Consider the following 17,241-nt stretch of genomic DNA (forward strand, 5'->3'; position numbering starts at 1 on the left):
TCCTCAGTGAACTCGGCTTGACGGCTGGAAACCAGCACTGGCGCCATTCGTTTTTTGCTCGAGTTTTTCCTGTCAACATGGCGGTGTAAATATACTGTAGATACGAGGTGTAAATAGTGTAAACAAACCGACCGAGCCCAGTGCATTATGGGAACTTTTAAAAAAGGTTACCCCAAAAGAAAATTGAAATTAATAAATAGCATTGAGATGTTTGACCTTTTTAGACAGAAGGGGGAAACTACTATTAATTCCACAAAAATGAGCTATTATAGATGTTTGTAAACCTGGGGAAATGTAATTATGTTCACTGCTTGGAGTTTTTTTAAAAGGCAATAAACATATTCACACTCCAGCCTGATCCTGTCTGCTCTGCATTTAAAAGCTTCACAGACTAAAATACATCTTCATTCGCACTCTGATCCTTTCTCAGTTCATCCACCTTTCTCTCTCCATCTGAACAACACCTGCATCTATGAGAGATGCGCCACAACCATATTCAAGATTCAACTTGGAAAATATCTTTATTCACTTTCACCAGTGCAGTTGAATGACAAACAGAACATCAACAGAAACAGACAAACATGGAGTTGCACTGCATTACACAAGTCAAGGTCGATTAAGGTCAAAACCCCTCTGCAACAAATCTGTTGTCGGAGTGATGAGGGTTTTTTGTCTGAGCATTATGAGAATATCAGACATGACATTTTGAACATGCCTGTGTTATATGACAAGCACAAGGTGAAGATTTTCTGCAATGCACAGAAATAAGTTATTCTGGTCTTTTGTTTTGGGAGTTGTAATGACACACTGCCCTCTGCTGGCTAGGAGGCAGCTGTACAGCAGCTGGATCAGGGATATAAATTACTTTTTTTTTCTCAGTGAGCTTTGATCACACTGTCGCACCTGAGCTTTTTCCAGTTTTTATATCAATGTCAGTTTTTGCAAACATCAGTAAACAATATGGAGTTGTCTGACCATTATTTTAGTACTTGAAAGAAAGGACATTTTGTCTCAGCTTTAATCATCAGAGCTTGTTTTTATCCAGTGTCAGAAAATGTCTGTTAAAATTCAATAAGAAATAATAATAATAATAATAATAATATTAATAATAATAATAATAATAATAATAATAAAACATAGGAAAAGAGTAAAGAAGGTCAAAATTTCAAATCCAGAAACAAATACTTGACATATTCATGAATTTGTGTGTCTGTGTGACAGAGAGAAATGTCTGCAATACACTGTGTACAGTATAAATGTCCAGTCAGTTCAGCAGATGTGAGCACATGACCACTGTATACAAGTCTGATGTGAAAACACAACCATGCACAACACGTTTGTGCATGTGTGTCTGTCTGCCTGTGTCGTGTTTAGGACTCGTCTCCGTTGGCGCTATCGCCGTCGTCCTCCCCTTCCTCCTGCTCGCCTTCCTCCTCCTCCTCATCCTCTCTCCCTCTGCTTTTCATCTGCACACGGGAAAAGGTGGAAAAGCATCAAACACAGGTCACTGACTTCTTAGCTCTCGCTTTGCTTCCCTCCCTCCCTCCCTCTCTCTCATCATCCTCAATCCTCACCTCATCTTCATCCTCCAGCAGATCTCCCTCTTCATCCGAGTCGTTCAGCTCCTGGCTCTCTCTGTCCCGTTTCAGGCTGTCCTCCTTTTTGCTGGAGGTCGATGAGTGGAGGGGAGACACCTCACCGGGCTCTGGTTTGGAGCTCTTCATCTCTGAGTGGATGAAGACAACAAACAGAGGAAGAAACTCAATACTTCTCCTATCTAAAATTACTATACATTTTATTGAATAACATTCATATACTTGGAATTTGCATATGCCACCTCATGACTCATCCCAGTGCAATGTGAGTCACAGAGAAGATCTTGCGAAGAGGGTGAGAAAAAGAACCAAAAATGAAACTTCTGTTTTACATTTGGCATTTGTCATGATTTTGCTTCTTTAGATAAAAAGGTAACCACGAAGTTTCTTCACAGATGGTTTTCCTGATTTATCTCCTCTCTGCACTTGATATAAATTCCAAAAATGGTTGTTTTTATATTATTTTCTGGTATAAACTTTGTGTCACTATGATCTCATGCTCACCAGACTTCTTGCTGTGGTCCTTCTCCATGCGCTCTAAGCTCTCCAGCAGGTAGTCCACCTTGTGTTTGATCTGTGTGAGCTCTCTCTTAATGGTCTGCAGATCATCAACCTTCACTGTGGACACAGGAACAGAGGAAAAGCCATGATAACGCTCGAAGAGAACTCAATATGGACAGTTGGAGATAGATATTCTTTACATTACATACAGGACAATAAGGGACTTACTTGTACGTGAGGTCCTCTGGCTGGTCTTTGAGGAGGAGGAGAAGCTGGTCTTGGTTCGTCGGCTCCCTCCTCCACTCAGACTGACCCTGGGACGCTTTGAGGGGATGACAGCGCGGGACAGGGGTGGAGGGGGAGGAGGCACCCGGGACTGGTAGGAGTACATCCTAAGGTAGAACCACAAAGTCATTTTTGGATTGATAACATGTTAATTCAAACCTTGAGACCTCAAACTTTATTGTATTAACCAATTTATCTGGTTTCAACTTGTATATTCTTTTAGCGTTACATTTGTGGGAACCAAACTGTGAAGTGAACTTTATAACAGTAAGCCGATAGGTAATAGAGACACTGATTAAAACATGAGCAGCCATTCTGAAGATGCCTTACCTATCATAGTAATCTCTTTGAAAGTCATAGTCCAGATCAAAAGATGAACTGTGGAGAGAGCATGAGTGGGGACAGATTAACTTCAGCAAAACACACTTCAATCTGTCACAAACCTGTACACGTCTGCACACACACCTGTACATGTCTCCTGCTGAACGCTTCACCGTCTTCGATCTGTGAGGCTTTGGTTCGCCTGCCAGGTTGATGTCTGCGGGAGGAAGGAGTCAGAGCTGTCAGGGAGTGGGAGAACGAGCCTGAAACATGTTATGGATAGGAAGTGTGAAATCTCAAATTAACACATTCTGTCACTCCACCCCCACCGCCTGATGGTATGTTATTTTGGAGGACGACAGACATTGCAAATAAATGCTCATGTTTATTTTCAATCTGCTCAGAGCATTAAACATATTTAGATTCAGAAACAGCTGTTTGTTTTCTGAAATGTTTTTTTTAAATGTCACCAGGCATTCAAAATGTTCCCATCAATGCTGTTGTTAAGTTCTTGTTTTTAGCACTAGAGGGCAGTACATTATAAACCTAACCCCAACCTTTTTCACTGCTTTCAGTTTTTTTTAATGTACAGACATTGGAGTGCCCTCAATTTTCAGAAAGTTCAGGTGAGCAGAGAAAACCTGTGGTGATGCCAAGCACTTCTAATGTTCACTAATTAACATTTTTGTTTAATAAATAAACAAAATAAATGAATTGTTGTAGTTTTTATATGTGGTTCTGAACAGGACTATTTCTTGACTATATGGATCAGCCTTGATTGCCATGACATCGCCATGTAGGGCAGAAACAATGTTTCATGTAAGAGGTAGAGCAGGTCGTTCACTTATCAGATGGTCGGTGGTGGTTTGATTCCCGGCAAGATACACCAAAATTGTCCCCCATGCAAAAATATGCATGTATGGTAGAAAAGCAGTGTGTAAGTCAGCTCACCTAGGACTTGTCCCACAATTATGCGTCCATCCTCACTGGCCACGGCAGCCCGGGCGTTCCTTTCATTGGCGTACTGGACAAAGGCGTAGCCCTTGTGCACAGAGCAGCCAACGATCTTGCCGTACTTGGAGAAGATGGCCTCCACATCAGCCTTGGTGACCAGCAGGGTGTTGAGGTTGCCGATGAAAACTCGGGAATTGAGGGAACGGGGGTCGGTCTTGTTGGTCACGTTGCTGGCCATCAGGCTGGAGGAGGAGGAGGACGACCAACTAAACAGGTGGGAGAAGGGGAAGGTGTAGAGAGGCGGGTAGGAGACAATGGAAGAAGAAAGAGGAGAAGATAGACATGACATTGGGCACAAAAGGATGGAGGATATTCATGTTTAGGAGACAAGAAGTGGCAGAAATAAAACAAGGAGATTATAAACATATAGGGATATCTAAATTCTTGCTTCTTGCATTGCATGTAAGGGCTTCTTGTGCACTTTTTGCAAAGATAAATAAATCCTTTTCCTCGCCAAATACTATGAGTATGAGTGTAATAGCCCTAAGATTTGACGGTGTATCCAAGAGAAGATGGCTGCAAATAATGTCAATTTGCAGCCCAAAATATGGATGTCAAGAAAAGGGCAGTAAATCTCCCATTGAAATAACTGGAACCAGTAAATACTGGGTCCTTTTACTTGAAATTATTAATTGATCAATTACTGATTAATCAACTAAATAAATACTATTGATGTGCACAAAGGTAGAGTAACTCATTGATTCTGGGGTGCTACACACACTACGTGTGGGTTTCTATGTCTAAAGGGTGACAGGAACCTCTAAGAGTAGATATGAGACAGCAGAATAGACAGTGTGATCGGGTCGTGAAGCTGCCAGCACTCACTCCATTGTGTCTGTGCTCAGGTCGGTGGAGGTCTGCCTGCCTGTCTGACTCTGTTGGAGAGAAGAGGGTCGTCGAGGAACTATGAGAGATGGAGTCAGTGACTGTGGGGAAGACATCTACTACACCTCCAAAAGTGTGTTCTTTCTTTTTCCCCCCACCCTTTTGGGGTTTCTGGAGAACCCAAGAGATGCTTAAAAGCTGGGGGGAGTGGCGGCTGGTCAGGAGGTGGTGGATAAAATGTTTAAAAAACTGGAGGTGGCCATTAAAAAAAAGAAAGAAAAACCTGTGGAATAAATTGTGGATTGTTATGACAAAACAAATAATGCATTTAGACTTTGTTTTATTTTAAATGATTCACCAATGAGCATTTGTAAATGTGATAATTAAAACAGTAAAAACCAACAACGTCCTAGTTGGAGCACCACTTGGATGAAGCCTATAATATTGGGTTTTGTTTTGTTGTAAATATTAAGATTTACTTTGTAAAATCAAAAGGTGCTGATATCATTACACACCTGGAGATCTGTCTGGAACTTGAGCTCAAGTCTTTCTAGATTGTTTCTGTTGGATCTTATGCAAGTATCTAATGCAAGTTTTAGTTTTGTAAAATTATCATCTCATGTTTTTGTCTTCCCTGTCGCTCTTCATCAGCTCTGAGTGACACAACAGCAAAACCAGGCAGCACTCGAATGTTGTAAAACACAATCACAAAGGCAGCATATTAGTGTGGCACACAGTTAGCATTATAAAATGTGTCAGTTTTTAGAGAGCACATGGGGGCCAGACTGTTGCTGAATTGCTGTTGTGTCAAGTCTCAATGCTGCAAAGTTATGTAACGTTGAGTGGCATTTGCCAAACACAGGGGACCTTTGTCCGGGTCATAAACTAATCAAACTTAATTCAGCCAATAACTATGGCAATAAAAATAAATTAGGCTACTGTACTCTCAATTTGAAACTATGATTGTGACAGTTTCCTTTAGGGTCCTCTTGTTGGAAGTCTCTGTGTGGATTGGAAGTGTAAGGAAACATAAAGTAAACCCCGCCACAGGTAAACACTGGCTTTTCTCGTTGACCTTTTGTGTGTCTACCTCGTGTGTTGTCACTAATTCCCTCTCAGTCATTACGAAGCCACGTCTCGGCTGCCAAAAAATCGCAACATAAACTGTAGCCCGGCAGCAGCCTGTCCCTCTCTGGCCAGTAACAACTAGCAGGGGATTACATGGCTTGTAGCAGAATGCCTGGCCAAAAGCTTAATACTCGGCTCTCCTCTACATGATTTTGGCCGGGATGTTTCTGTTGCTTGGCAGGCTGACAGGGTGTCTACAACGCTGAGTGTGCTCAGGAGGGTGGTGGGGTGGTGGGGTGGTGGCGGGGGAGGCTCACAGGCAGCTTAGCAAAATGTTTCTAACTCTTTATGGAAAGTGGGGGAACATCCAAAGTTTATACACATGTAGGCTACTGTAATGTGTAGTTGTGGGCAAGCTTATGATGTTTGTATTTTGTATAGTGGTGGTAACTGAACTCAGTGATCATGTTAGTGTTGTTCAGTTAACACTATGTTAGCCCTTAACAAGTGCTTATCATGAACTTGTAAACACTAGTCCTGTTTAGCTAATGTCACGTTTCTGTGTTTGACACGTACCATCCACTTTTCTATTCAATTTAACATGATTTTGCACAGATAGACACAATGAAGTTTAAGTAGCACTTTGACTACTATACATTACCTTCAGTAAGAGTTTGCTATGCTTCACAGAGGTGGTGTTTATTGTGGTAGTATTGCTTAGGATAAATTTGAACTGTAAGTCCAGGTATTCATATTAAAAATATCCATTTCCACTGTGGTGAGAAATTGATATTTACATTTTAAACCAGTGATAACCTATATTTTGCCTCATCTGGGCCTTATCATCCTTTTAATGTTGTTGGTTTAATGTCTGTGATTGAACTGTGAGAAAGACACTGCCACTGCAGCTTCATGCTTGAAGACAGACAAGATAAAATGACTGTAAGAGTGGTTTTGCAGTGGGAACAGATGTGGCACATGTATGCAGCTGTTTGCAGGTTGCGATTTTTCACTTCTATACATACATAGAGAGAGGGATTTTATGAGTAAATATTAAGAGACAGGTGCAAATAGGAATATGATCTTAACCTCAGAGGTTTGATGTGGTTCATAAAATAAATGAGCCCAGTGTAACTAAAGATGGATGAAAAGCAAAAGCAAAAAAAAAAAAAACACTTCTTACTATTGACAATATCGGCATGTGATAAAAGGGTAAACAAGTCATTGGTCAAAATCATAGATTTTATATTAGTGATCACTAAACAAGTTAGTAATGAATGGTAGACATGCTGATTTAATGGGCACAAACTTACTATAGGTTTTAATAATGGTGACATCACAGTTGAGAGCAATGCCTCTTCAAGAGGAGGTAACTTTGTTTTCATGTAAGTAATGGACCAGATCTGACTCCATCAAAAGACATGCACACTCACAAAAAAAAAAAAAAACATTGCAAAGGCAGGAAAAAAAATAAAAATCCAAGCTCATTCTGCCTTTGCCGGTGCATAATAGAGTCTTATTCAACAATTAGCTTCAAATCAGGCCTCTAATAATCAATACTGTTATCAATTAGAAACTGGGAACAATTTGGAAATTCATATAAGAGGCCACTAGTGTCAAATACTATGAAATGAAGTTGATTTTCTAGTTTCATAGCACAATCAATAAATGAATAAAAATGTGAAAAACAACACAAAAAAATAAAAAAAAACACTACATGCTACTTGCTCTATGAAATCCAAAGGGGGAGAAATGGGCTAAAATCACAAAGGGGTGAAAACAGAGGTGGACTATTAAAAAAAAGAAAAAAAAAAAAAGATGCAAAAGTTGAGGTGAAAAATAAACCAAAAAAGGTTGAGACCAACTTACGATTTGCCGCTGTTCAAAAAAGTGGCTTCAAAAACTAAACAGGGAAAAACAAAAAGGTAATATTAGAAAATAAGCCCTTCTAAAATGAACTAGGACTGTTATTACAACAAGATGGGGAAGAACTGAGAAGGAAACATATGGAATCTAATTATTATATCATTATTATTATAATGGCATTTACACCCCCCCCCCCCTTAGCACACTCCCATTATGTATGTCTTGCTTTCCAAGAAGTCACTATATGGATCAAAGTTCGGATCTTATTTTGGTGGGATCTACTGTTTTTCCACATTCACTAAAATGTTTATTCATTTTGATACCACAACTCAAACAGTAGAAGAATAGAAAGACATTTCAAATCACTTTCACAATTTGCTAAACACATAGTTTTTTGGTTGCGTGCAACTCTGATTAATTATTGATTGAATTATGAATGGGGGGCAATTTAGATTGTGTCTTAGTATTGTACTCGATTGTTTTTAGTCTAAAGCTAAAACTGCTCCATATAGTTGTTTATATTCAAAGTACAAATTTGATATTGCTTTTACTAATTAAAACCACTAATGTGTGTCTTTGTCCAGTTTAGTATTGTATAATACTCGGCCTAAATTCAATTCAAACAGTTCAGCAGAAAGAAAAAATTTAAAGTTCCAATTATTATTGTGTTTTGTTAGGAAACTACTGAATAAATCATGACTTCAAGAGAAATATGCAAACTGACATGACACGGTATGAGCAGGACAGTATCAGACATTGATGTCAGCTTCACTGCACAGCAGAGCATCGCCAGTATGGGGGGGACATAGGTGGGTGCCCCATTCTTTCCTCCTGCCTGCCCTCCTCATGACAGGCCAGAGTAAAGGGTCAGCTGCAGAACAGCGCCCCTGGAGCCCGGAGGGACTCCTGCTCAAGGACACTTCCACACTTCCAGAGGACGGTGTAGGGTTTACCACACCAAGGGACGGGATGAGGTACAGTAGGGGGTAAAACAGGGAACTTACAGTTTTGGGGGGGGACCAGCATCAACTGGAACTCTACACTGCCTTTCCCACTGAAAAGACTTTGTTGCTGGTGTTTCTTTTTTCTGCAGAGATGTATACAACTGATTGCTCATAAAGCTCTAAAATTCAAGAAAGGGTCAGAGCATTTCAGAGATGTTGGCCTGACTACAGCTCATTGCAGGCCCCTTTGTAGGCCTCCTCCGGGGTCTAAGCAGCTCCATAGCTCAGAATAAACTGCGACTGAATGAATGGGCTACTCAATATGCAAATAAACTTTAATTATTACACCAGAATGACTAAAGACACAAAATATGTCGCACCAACGCTACAGAAATCCCAGGTACATGACTGCACAGTACATCAAAACACTGTGTGTGTTTTTTGTTCCATAAAAAAAACGCACCCACTTCTCCTTGGGAAAAAACATCTTGCCTGAAAAATTACATCATTCCTCAGAGATTTGCTGCAGAAAACATACTGTCTCAGCACTGCCAAAATTACAGAGAAAACAGGAAAAACACGTCTTAAGAGTCAATGTCAACCACTGCAAATCAAGTTACAGGTGGGGGCAAAACACAGGAAGGGAATAAAAAGCCTTTTAAAAACATATTTCCACAAAAAGGGTGACCCGTTTTGAACACTGTCCAGAAAAGACTGGAATAGTCTTCCATCTTTCTTCCCGGGAAAATACGACAACAATCAGATAAACAATAATGTAACACAGCAACCCTGAAAAATGGAGGTTTTTAAAATGTCAATACGAAAAATAAAAGCAAAAATCTTGCTGTGGAAGCTACTTAAAACTAGTTTCTGCGCAGCTCATCCTGCTCATACCACAAAATGTACGCCACTAAAACCAACACAGTCTCAGGAATACCAGCAGGGAAAAATGCATTAAAAATAAAAACAAAAAGTCCCAAAGACGGTTGAAAGTCTGGAAAAAAATGTAAAAAGAAAAAAAATAAGAAAAAATCTCTCGGTTAAAAATACTCACCAGGAGCTTAATACTAAAAATGAGTAAAAGTCAACGCTGTTTTTACTTGAGAGGGTAACGATCCGCTTACGGCTCTGCAGGCTGATTGTATCACCTTGAAACCAGTGGACATGAAATGGCGTCGACTCCATACACAGCGGAAGGGAAACGCCCACTGTTGCTTCCCGGTTTCTGATTGGACATTGAAACCGCCCCCGTGTGGAAGCCCACTTCACTGATTGGTCAATGCGCTTGCCAGTTGGGCTCGTGAATGACGACAGCCGTACAGTACACACGCCTGATTTCAATCACACTTAATCAATAGCTGAACTCCAAGAATACCAATATCAGGGCACGAGACCCATGCGCTCACGCTGCACTATTCATCACCTTATAGAATTATTTCTTTATTTAATCTAGATTGATAGATATTACCCATAAACACACCCAGCTGTTTGTCATGTCAGCGCGCGAGATGTCCATGCCTGTGACTGAGCGCGTGCTTTGGGGTGCGCGCGAGCGAGAAACAGCTGTTGGAGAATGGAGGCGCAGCGAGTGATGTCACAGACCTGCCCGCCCCCCCCCCCCCCTCTACTACAATAGCGGGCATTCCATTACAAAAAGAAATAGAACGTGGAATGTGATACAAAGTACCATAATGTAACAATGTAGAACACACTATATAATGTGATCGAATAGATTTCAGAATTCTTAGCAGATAGAACGACGATGTAGCGAGTGATGTCACGGACCTTCTACAGTAGTGAACATCCATCACACAAAGTGACGTGTAGAAGATACAAAGTAACATGAAACTGTAATGTAGAATATACACAGTGTAACTTAATGTAATAAAATTCTGAAGAGGACACCAGCATCATATAATTTTGCCAAAATGTTTTTTTTTTTTAAATCCTTAATAATTTCTCAAACAGGAATGAGAGAGGGAGCATGTTGCTTTTTATTTTTATTACACATCTTAATGTTCATTTTGTTGTCTTTTATTAAAGCAGAGACACACAAATGCACACTAAACACTAAACACTAAACAAAAGCATAATAATTACAAACTGAATGGCACATGATATGTTCGGCATCTGACTATTTCCACATCACTCAACAACACTATGAGCTGCATAGATCACCAGTGTCACAGTTTCTTTCTAATGTACCGGTGGACCCGCAGGCTTCTGGATGGATACCCGCTGAGTCACCACTTCAATTTCCGAGAGAATGAAGCTGAGAAGTAAACAAATATGGTTTCAGTGTGAGAATTAGGTGAATTAAGGGACAAAAGAACATAAATCAAAAGAATGCGTTGATCACATAACGCACCCTGGATGTCTGTCATCCTCCTGCGGTTCCGAGGCAACGTGGCATCCAGCCTCGAGGTGGACTCAGGTGTTCTCAGCACCTCCTCCAGCTTACACTGCTCCTCACTCTTCTCGCTTTCCTGGTGAATCAGCAGGTATTTGGTTAGAATATGAGTGTTCATTTTCTGTAGCTACTTAATTGTAAAAGCATTTTCAATATGGAAACCTGCGCAGGAGTTTGCAGACGTTTCCTCCTGCCTATGGGGGTGTTGGGGTCCGGGGTTTCTGTTCCACTTTTCTGTCGTTCCCGTTCTCTCTGCTGCAGGATGCCTTGCTGTATGGTCCTATACTCCAGAGAAAAGTTACTGATGGTTTTACAGAAGTCCTCTGCTTTGGTGTCTCTCACCATAGCACGGGAGTAACCTAGAAACAAGAGGAACGAGTGGAACCTGAAGACAAAAATAGAGAGAGAACCAGGCAGTTTAACAAATGTGCCAATGTCCATTAAAGGACCAGTTTATAATTCAGAAAATAGTTTGGGGTTTTGGTTTGTTCAATAACCTGTTGATAACCCGTCGATGGACGGCTCTCAGGACCTTCAGCCTTTCCTCAAACTCTTTCAAAATCTTCGGCAGCCGGTGACGAAGCGGACCGTCAGAAGACTCATCTCCCCCTCCCCTCTTCTTCTCCCCCTTTCCACCTTTCCTCTTCTCCTCAGCCTTATCCAGTGCCTTCAGCTGCTCCCATGATGCTTTGCACAGGGCCTCTAGCTGAGAAAGGTTGGACTGGACTTGGGAGTAATCGCACTGCAAGGATGAATAAAACAAGATTGCCTATCTTGAAGTGGATTCATGGTGGGTTATTGCAAAATTGCATGCATGGATACAACCACACACCTTTCCGGCTTTAGTGACAGCGCTGATGTCAGAGTAGAGATCAGAGGATTGTGGGTAGAGCTGCAGCAGGAGCACACAGACATGATGCAGCAGGGGCTGGCGGGAGTGTGTGTCCCTGACCTGGGACAGTTTGCCCAGGTAACTCAGCTCAAAACCACGGGCCTTGGAATATTGAAAGGTGAAAGAGAAGAGAAACTCACTGACAACTGTCTTGAGGATGGAAATGTTACAGATGGCACTGCACTCACCTTACATCCATTTAGGAAGTTACCGATTGCTAGTACTGTTGCCAGGATACATCTAAAGGTCTGGCTGGCGGATAGCTGCTCCATGGCCAGCTTCAGGTGGAAGAGAGGCTCTGCAATTTCCTGGTAAGTGGAGGGACAAAATTAGAGGACAATATAGTGGCACGCTATGTTTACTTACGTTTTTAGCTAGGATGTTACTGTTGTGGTGTTTTTCTACCCCAAACCAAGCCAACACTAAGTGATGATAGATTTATTTGATGATCGTTACACTTTGGTAATCAAGCCACCAGCAAACATGCCCATTTGGGAGCCATGTTGGGCCCTCATAGGGCAAAGTGAAATGGGGCCTTGTGTGGACAATGGGATCCACCATGGGATTGATGTGGATTTTGCCCTGCTCACACTACCCCACAGTGATTACACAATTACCCAGTATGTGCTGTGTACCTGGATGTGTTTAAGGAGATTTCCGGTCGACCATAGGAAAAAATCAGAGAAACATGTGCAGACCGGACCTCGAAGTACTGTAATGGTGAAGTAAAAGTTTTTATCACGTACCTCTGTTTACTCTAGCTTCCTGGGTAGACCTTACTAGTCGACTGTCGAGCTTGGAACTGTTTCCATATCAAGAAAAAAACGAGAAATACTATCCATGTTTTTCTTGCGTTTTTGTCTTTGTTGATATTGAAACAGTCCCGAGCTCGACCGTCGACTAGTCATGTCTACCCTGGAAGCTAGAGTAAACAGGTACATAATAAAAACACACTTTAAAGCAGAAGTAAGCGATCCGGTGGTTTTGGCTAACTTCCTGTCAGCCGATGGAGTTAGCAATCCCCGCCCTCGTCCCTACGTCACCACATTCACGCGCATCCCTTGGCTGCACACACAGAGAGGACCGCCCCTTTATGCCATTCTCTCTCCTCATTGGATAAAGGTTGTAGGATACAAGGAAAGTTTTCTCCTCGGCTTACAGCAGAGCAGAGTGACTGACAGACCCGTGTTTCGGACCAAACACTAAGTGATTGCTGTCGGAAGATAGAACTATTTAAGACTTATATTAACACAAACATTCCACTTACTTCTGCTTTAACACTGCTCTTATGTGCTGTTATGCACACTCAGTGTTGTGTGGTAAGGAACTGGTGGATGTTGTTCAGGATTTCTAGTGATATTTTGAGTATTATATAGAGGCCAAAGTCGCGGTTAGAAGAACTGCCCCTATTGTTTAACTGCAGTGTAGCGCAGCTAGCAGGAGGAGAGCTAGGTCCGGTCTGCACATATTTTCTTGGATTTTTTCCTATGGTCGCACTTGGGGACCTAGAGCTGCAGAGCGTTACTGAGAAAATGACCAGAATTATCCTTTAAGGTTTTCACTTACCCTCTCTAAGGAGTCATAGTCCAGAGCGAAGGCCCACAGCTGAAGCCTGGAGCTCAGGTGAGAGATTTCCCCTAAAGTGAGGAGGCAGAGCTCGGCCTGGGCCAGGTGACTGTGGGGGTTCTGGGACTTGGTGTCCTTGATCAGACAAAGTTCCTCCTCTGTTGGGATTAACGCCTGAAGCCGCTGTTTCAGGAGGGGATGTGAAAAGAGATTAACTCGAATAGGTCTCCCTGCTCACGCTGCCTTCGGCCAACAAAAGCAAACTTTAGAAGGTTAATTTGATGCTGAAGCTCAAATTTTGTATGGTGAGTGACCTCTACCGTACCTGAACGTCCTCTCTGTCCAGCACGCTGCTGTCCATACTGTAGATTGCAGGGGGGAGGAGGCGTGGAGGTGGGAGGCTGCTCAGCGCAATGGTTATGATGTTACTTCGCTTCATCCCCAACACTGAGACTGACGGCTGCTTCTGTGTTGAGACAGAGACAAACATGAAACTGTTGCAGTTATATTCACAATCTGGGCTTTTTCTTGCACCAGCAGATAAATCTATATAAAAACGCCTCATGAAAGAGACCTCATATGGTTAAAAACATTTTTCACATAAAGAAAAACTAATGATAACTCATGAAGAATCTCACAATTTGACAGAATGTTATAAAACCAGTTGCCTACCTGCCGTGCAGAAGCTACATTAAAGCAGGTGCTGCTGCCCTTAGACTCAAACAGGTACTCCAGTCGGTTTGTATCCAAATGGACAGGTTCAAGCCTGGCCCAAATAGTCTGAGTCCCGAAACGGGTCATCCGAGGAAGGGGGCTCAAACTCTGCAGTTCCCTCCAGTGGAGCTTCAAGGTGTGACATTTGTTGTTAGTACCTTTAAGGGATGCTGTGGGCGAAGCTGAGGCAAGAGGAGGAGGAGGAGGAGGAGGGGGAGGAAGTGGGGGAGGTGGTGGAGGAGCTTGGAGACATGAGGATTCATTGCTCGAGCTGGTTCCTTCATCCTCCGTGCTGTCTTCCTCGTCCCAGAGGTCCGAGAAGTCCAAGGTGTTGAGGCAAAGGCGTGCAGCAGGCTGGAGGATCGAACCCCAGGGCTGGTCAAAGTCCCACGTCAGGGGGTTATCCTTGTTTTGATCTGACTCCTTCATCACTTCCTTCAGAGTTGTCTGTCACTCAGAAAAAAATGTTGTGTTGATATATAGTAGCATCACTAAGGCAAACAAGGTTATCCAAAAAAGTGCACCTCTTCTTCATAGTACAAAAAAAAAGCCTTTCAGATCAGATGAAGCTCGAGTCTTTTCCCGTATCCTCTTCTTCCCGAGCCGTCAGCACACACCTCGCAGACTGTGTAAATCTCTCTGAGTGTCTGTGGATGCTCTGCCTCTCCTCCACCACCACCACAGAAGCACATAACTCACGCAACCAAATCACAATCCCCGATCCACCTCAGGGTGCTCTCGCTTCGCCGTAACCTGCAATTGCCTCGGGTGCAGTGTTTTGTCGCGTTTGATCCAAGAGTTGACAGTTTTCTTTCCCCCTGCGACCTCAGTCAAAGAGAAAACACTGCATGTGCCTTTTGAAGAGTTATAGTTTAGTCCTGCATCCAATTCTGATGAAAGAAAACAATGAAGCAAGGAACGCTTTTCTGCAGAGCTTCCAGAGTATCCAAATGACGTGCCTCTGCAGCTATCCCTTGACTTTCATCTCCCTCCCTCCCTCTCTCTCTCCCTCTCTCTCCCTGTAAATGACAGTCGGTCAGTTTCTGAGACCAAACGGGAGACGGAGAGAGGTGCATTGGTCCGTTGGTACATCAGTTTTGGTTTATTTGAGTTGCACCCTTTCCCTTAATTTCCTTATCAAGCCTGCATCTCCTGTTTGTATTGCTACTTGTGTATACACAAACCTCTCTATCTGCCTCTGAAGATCTGTTACTTCCCTCCTCTGCTGCCTCCCCTTCTCCCATGTGAGCGCATTAAAGAGCATGATTGACCAAATTCTGCCCTGCATCCTTTTTTTTTTGCTTTTCACTACTCACAATGGAAGAAGGTTAGACGCCATACCAATGTGTAATGACTGCAATCACCAAAGTTACCTTGATTAGAAATGGTATAATGATTCATTCTGCGTGTTTGTGAATTTTCTGAATCCACAAAACTCATTACACGGCACCGAGAAAGATTTTGGACGGCAGTGCAGAATAACATCTTAAAAAGGAAGAAGTATTCTCTGATTAAACATCAGCACGAGCACAAAAACATTGCAGCGTAACTGAGCAAAATGAATTATAATCAAAAACATTGTGAGAAGTTATACAGTATATCAGTCATGGAGGGTGTATAAGGCTAAGGCCACATTACTCAGGGTACAGTGCTCTACATGTTCATAGGGGTCATTTGCATGGTCGACATGCAGCCATAATGAGGATCCCTCCCTCTGCCATTAGGTCTTCTGTAATTACCTTTTATCTCGTTCAGTGGTCCTGCTGTTTAGACATGGCAGTGGGGCTCATGGGACATTTAAGCCAAAATGAGCTCCACTTGGAAAGCTCAGCCTCTTTAACGGTTATTTATCAACAGAGTTTTCCAGCCTGCTATGAAGGTGCTCTTTTTCAGCATCCACTTTCTGCTTTCTACTACTTCAATTTCAACTCAGGTCACAACAGGACATTTAATCTATGAACTAATGAGACTCAATATGTGTTTACTTTAAATACACGCTTATTAGGACTGAATTGGATTTGACCAAGATCCACTTGCTAATCACCATCTAAGCTGCCCTGGTTGTGCAATATTTTGGTGATGGTGAGGAGGTGCAGATCATGTGAAACAGACATTTCCCCCCCATGGGAACAAACAATTTTCCTTTGATGAAACTGCACTGGACCTGCCAAGTTTCTCTTTCTGTGTGTGTGTGTGTGTGTGTGTGTGGTTCTATATACAAATGTGTGCATCTTTTCTCCAAGTTTCTGTTTGTGTGTGTCTGTGTGTGGTTGTTTAAACAAATGTGTGCATGTCCCTTCATCTGTTCCTCTGTGTGTCCCACCACGACTACCGAATGTATTTCAACTCTCTCAGGCCCTCGACAAACACAAGATTAGGATCAGGGAAAACATTATGTATAATTGCCCCCTGTTTGCTCGGACAATATTAACGGCTTCAAGTTATCAGAGCCAGAGCTTGGCTTTTGTCCTGTAACGGTCATTTTGAACTTGCACCATCATAATCCAATTAACAAAAGGGATCATGTGAGCTAAGGCATAATAAATAGACTACTTTTTTTTTTTTTTTTAGCATATTCAGTGATGCTAATACAAATAAAGACGTAACATGAAATAGTTTTGCTTTTAGACCAAGAAAGTCTTGAATAAGCTTTAAAAGAAGAGTGCAACTGGGCCATTGTTTAGCGAAGTTGGTAGAGCAGGTGCCCCATATACAGAAGCTATAGTCCTCACTGCAGCAGTCGGTCCTGTATTGAATCCTGAATTGGGACACTCTTCACTACGCTATTGATTAAAGGCAAAAAGCCCAAAAATATACTCAAAAAAAGAAAAAAGATGAGCGCAACTGTTCTTTGACCAAAATTTCAAATTCCTTTTAAAGTGCCTTTGAATGTGCAGAACTTTTCTCTAGGCAACTAAACATCTAATTTCCTGAAAGACAATAACATACCAGTGTACCACACTGCCACACATTCATGCAACAAATCACTGGCAGCCATACTTTGCTATTGTCTGAATGTGGGACTCACGTAAGTTCACAAAACCACTTAGGGATCATAATCCAGGAAACAATAAGATTAAAAAAAAACAAACACTTAAAATCAAAATAAAAGGGGTTTGAAGGACTCCAGGGCTCCTGATGGCTCCAGGTCAGTCGTTTGTCAACTGAAAATGACATTTTTTGCATCCATTATTCAAACTATCGTTTTCACATCATGCAGTTAAAAGGATAGTTCAACAT

General features: G+C 42.0%; 2 protein-coding genes across 5 annotated transcripts; both read right to left on the bottom strand.

Annotated features, from left to right (window-relative positions):
* Positions 1–502: 502 nt before the first annotated feature.
* Positions 503–7,513, bottom strand: hnrnpcb (heterogeneous nuclear ribonucleoprotein C b). 3 transcript variants are annotated; one of them, XM_085759658.1, is made up of 9 exons: positions 7,479–7,513; positions 4,542–4,591; positions 3,654–3,922; positions 2,847–2,919; positions 2,712–2,759; positions 2,325–2,488; positions 2,100–2,213; positions 1,575–1,726; positions 503–1,466 (listed from the first exon to the last, which is right to left on the bottom strand). In XM_085759658.1, the coding sequence occupies exons 2-9, from the start codon at positions 4,544–4,546 to the stop codon at positions 1,371–1,373; spliced, it is 921 nt and encodes a 306-aa protein (XP_085615784.1). In that variant the 5' UTR covers positions 4,547–4,591; positions 7,479–7,513; the 3' UTR covers positions 503–1,370. The 3 variants fall into 3 exon arrangements, with proteins under 3 accessions (XP_085615784.1, XP_085615783.1, XP_085615782.1); XM_085759657.1 differs by lacking the exon at positions 7,479–7,513 and having other exon boundaries at positions 4,542–4,614; XM_085759656.1 differs by lacking the exons at positions 4,542–4,591; positions 7,479–7,513 and having other exon boundaries at positions 2,712–2,919; positions 3,654–3,916.
* A 241-nt stretch (positions 7,514–7,754) lies between these two features.
* On the bottom strand, positions 7,755–15,501 carry LOC146968989 (FH1/FH2 domain-containing protein 1). 2 transcript variants are annotated; one of them, XR_015034252.1, is made up of 10 exons: positions 13,960–15,501; positions 13,613–13,753; positions 13,288–13,470; positions 11,910–12,029; positions 11,662–11,823; positions 11,327–11,571; positions 10,992–11,214; positions 10,788–10,905; positions 9,474–10,691; positions 7,755–8,967 (listed from the first exon to the last, which is right to left on the bottom strand). XR_015034252.1 is itself a non-coding variant. In XM_085759655.1 (9 exons), the coding sequence occupies exons 1-9, from the start codon at positions 14,428–14,430 to the stop codon at positions 10,663–10,665; spliced, it is 1,692 nt and encodes a 563-aa protein (XP_085615781.1). In that variant the 5' UTR covers positions 14,431–15,501; the 3' UTR covers positions 9,050–10,662. The 2 variants fall into 2 exon arrangements, 1 of the variants encoding a protein (XP_085615781.1); XM_085759655.1 differs by lacking the exon at positions 7,755–8,967 and having other exon boundaries at positions 9,050–10,691.
* Between the last annotated feature and the right edge of the window lie 1,740 nt (positions 15,502–17,241).

The sequence above is a fragment of the Trachurus japonicus genome, chromosome 18, assembly GCF_045865225.1.
Source record: "Trachurus japonicus isolate A0001 chromosome 18, Traja_1.0".
Classification (NCBI taxonomy): domain Eukaryota; kingdom Metazoa; phylum Chordata; class Actinopteri; order Carangiformes; family Carangidae; genus Trachurus; species Trachurus japonicus.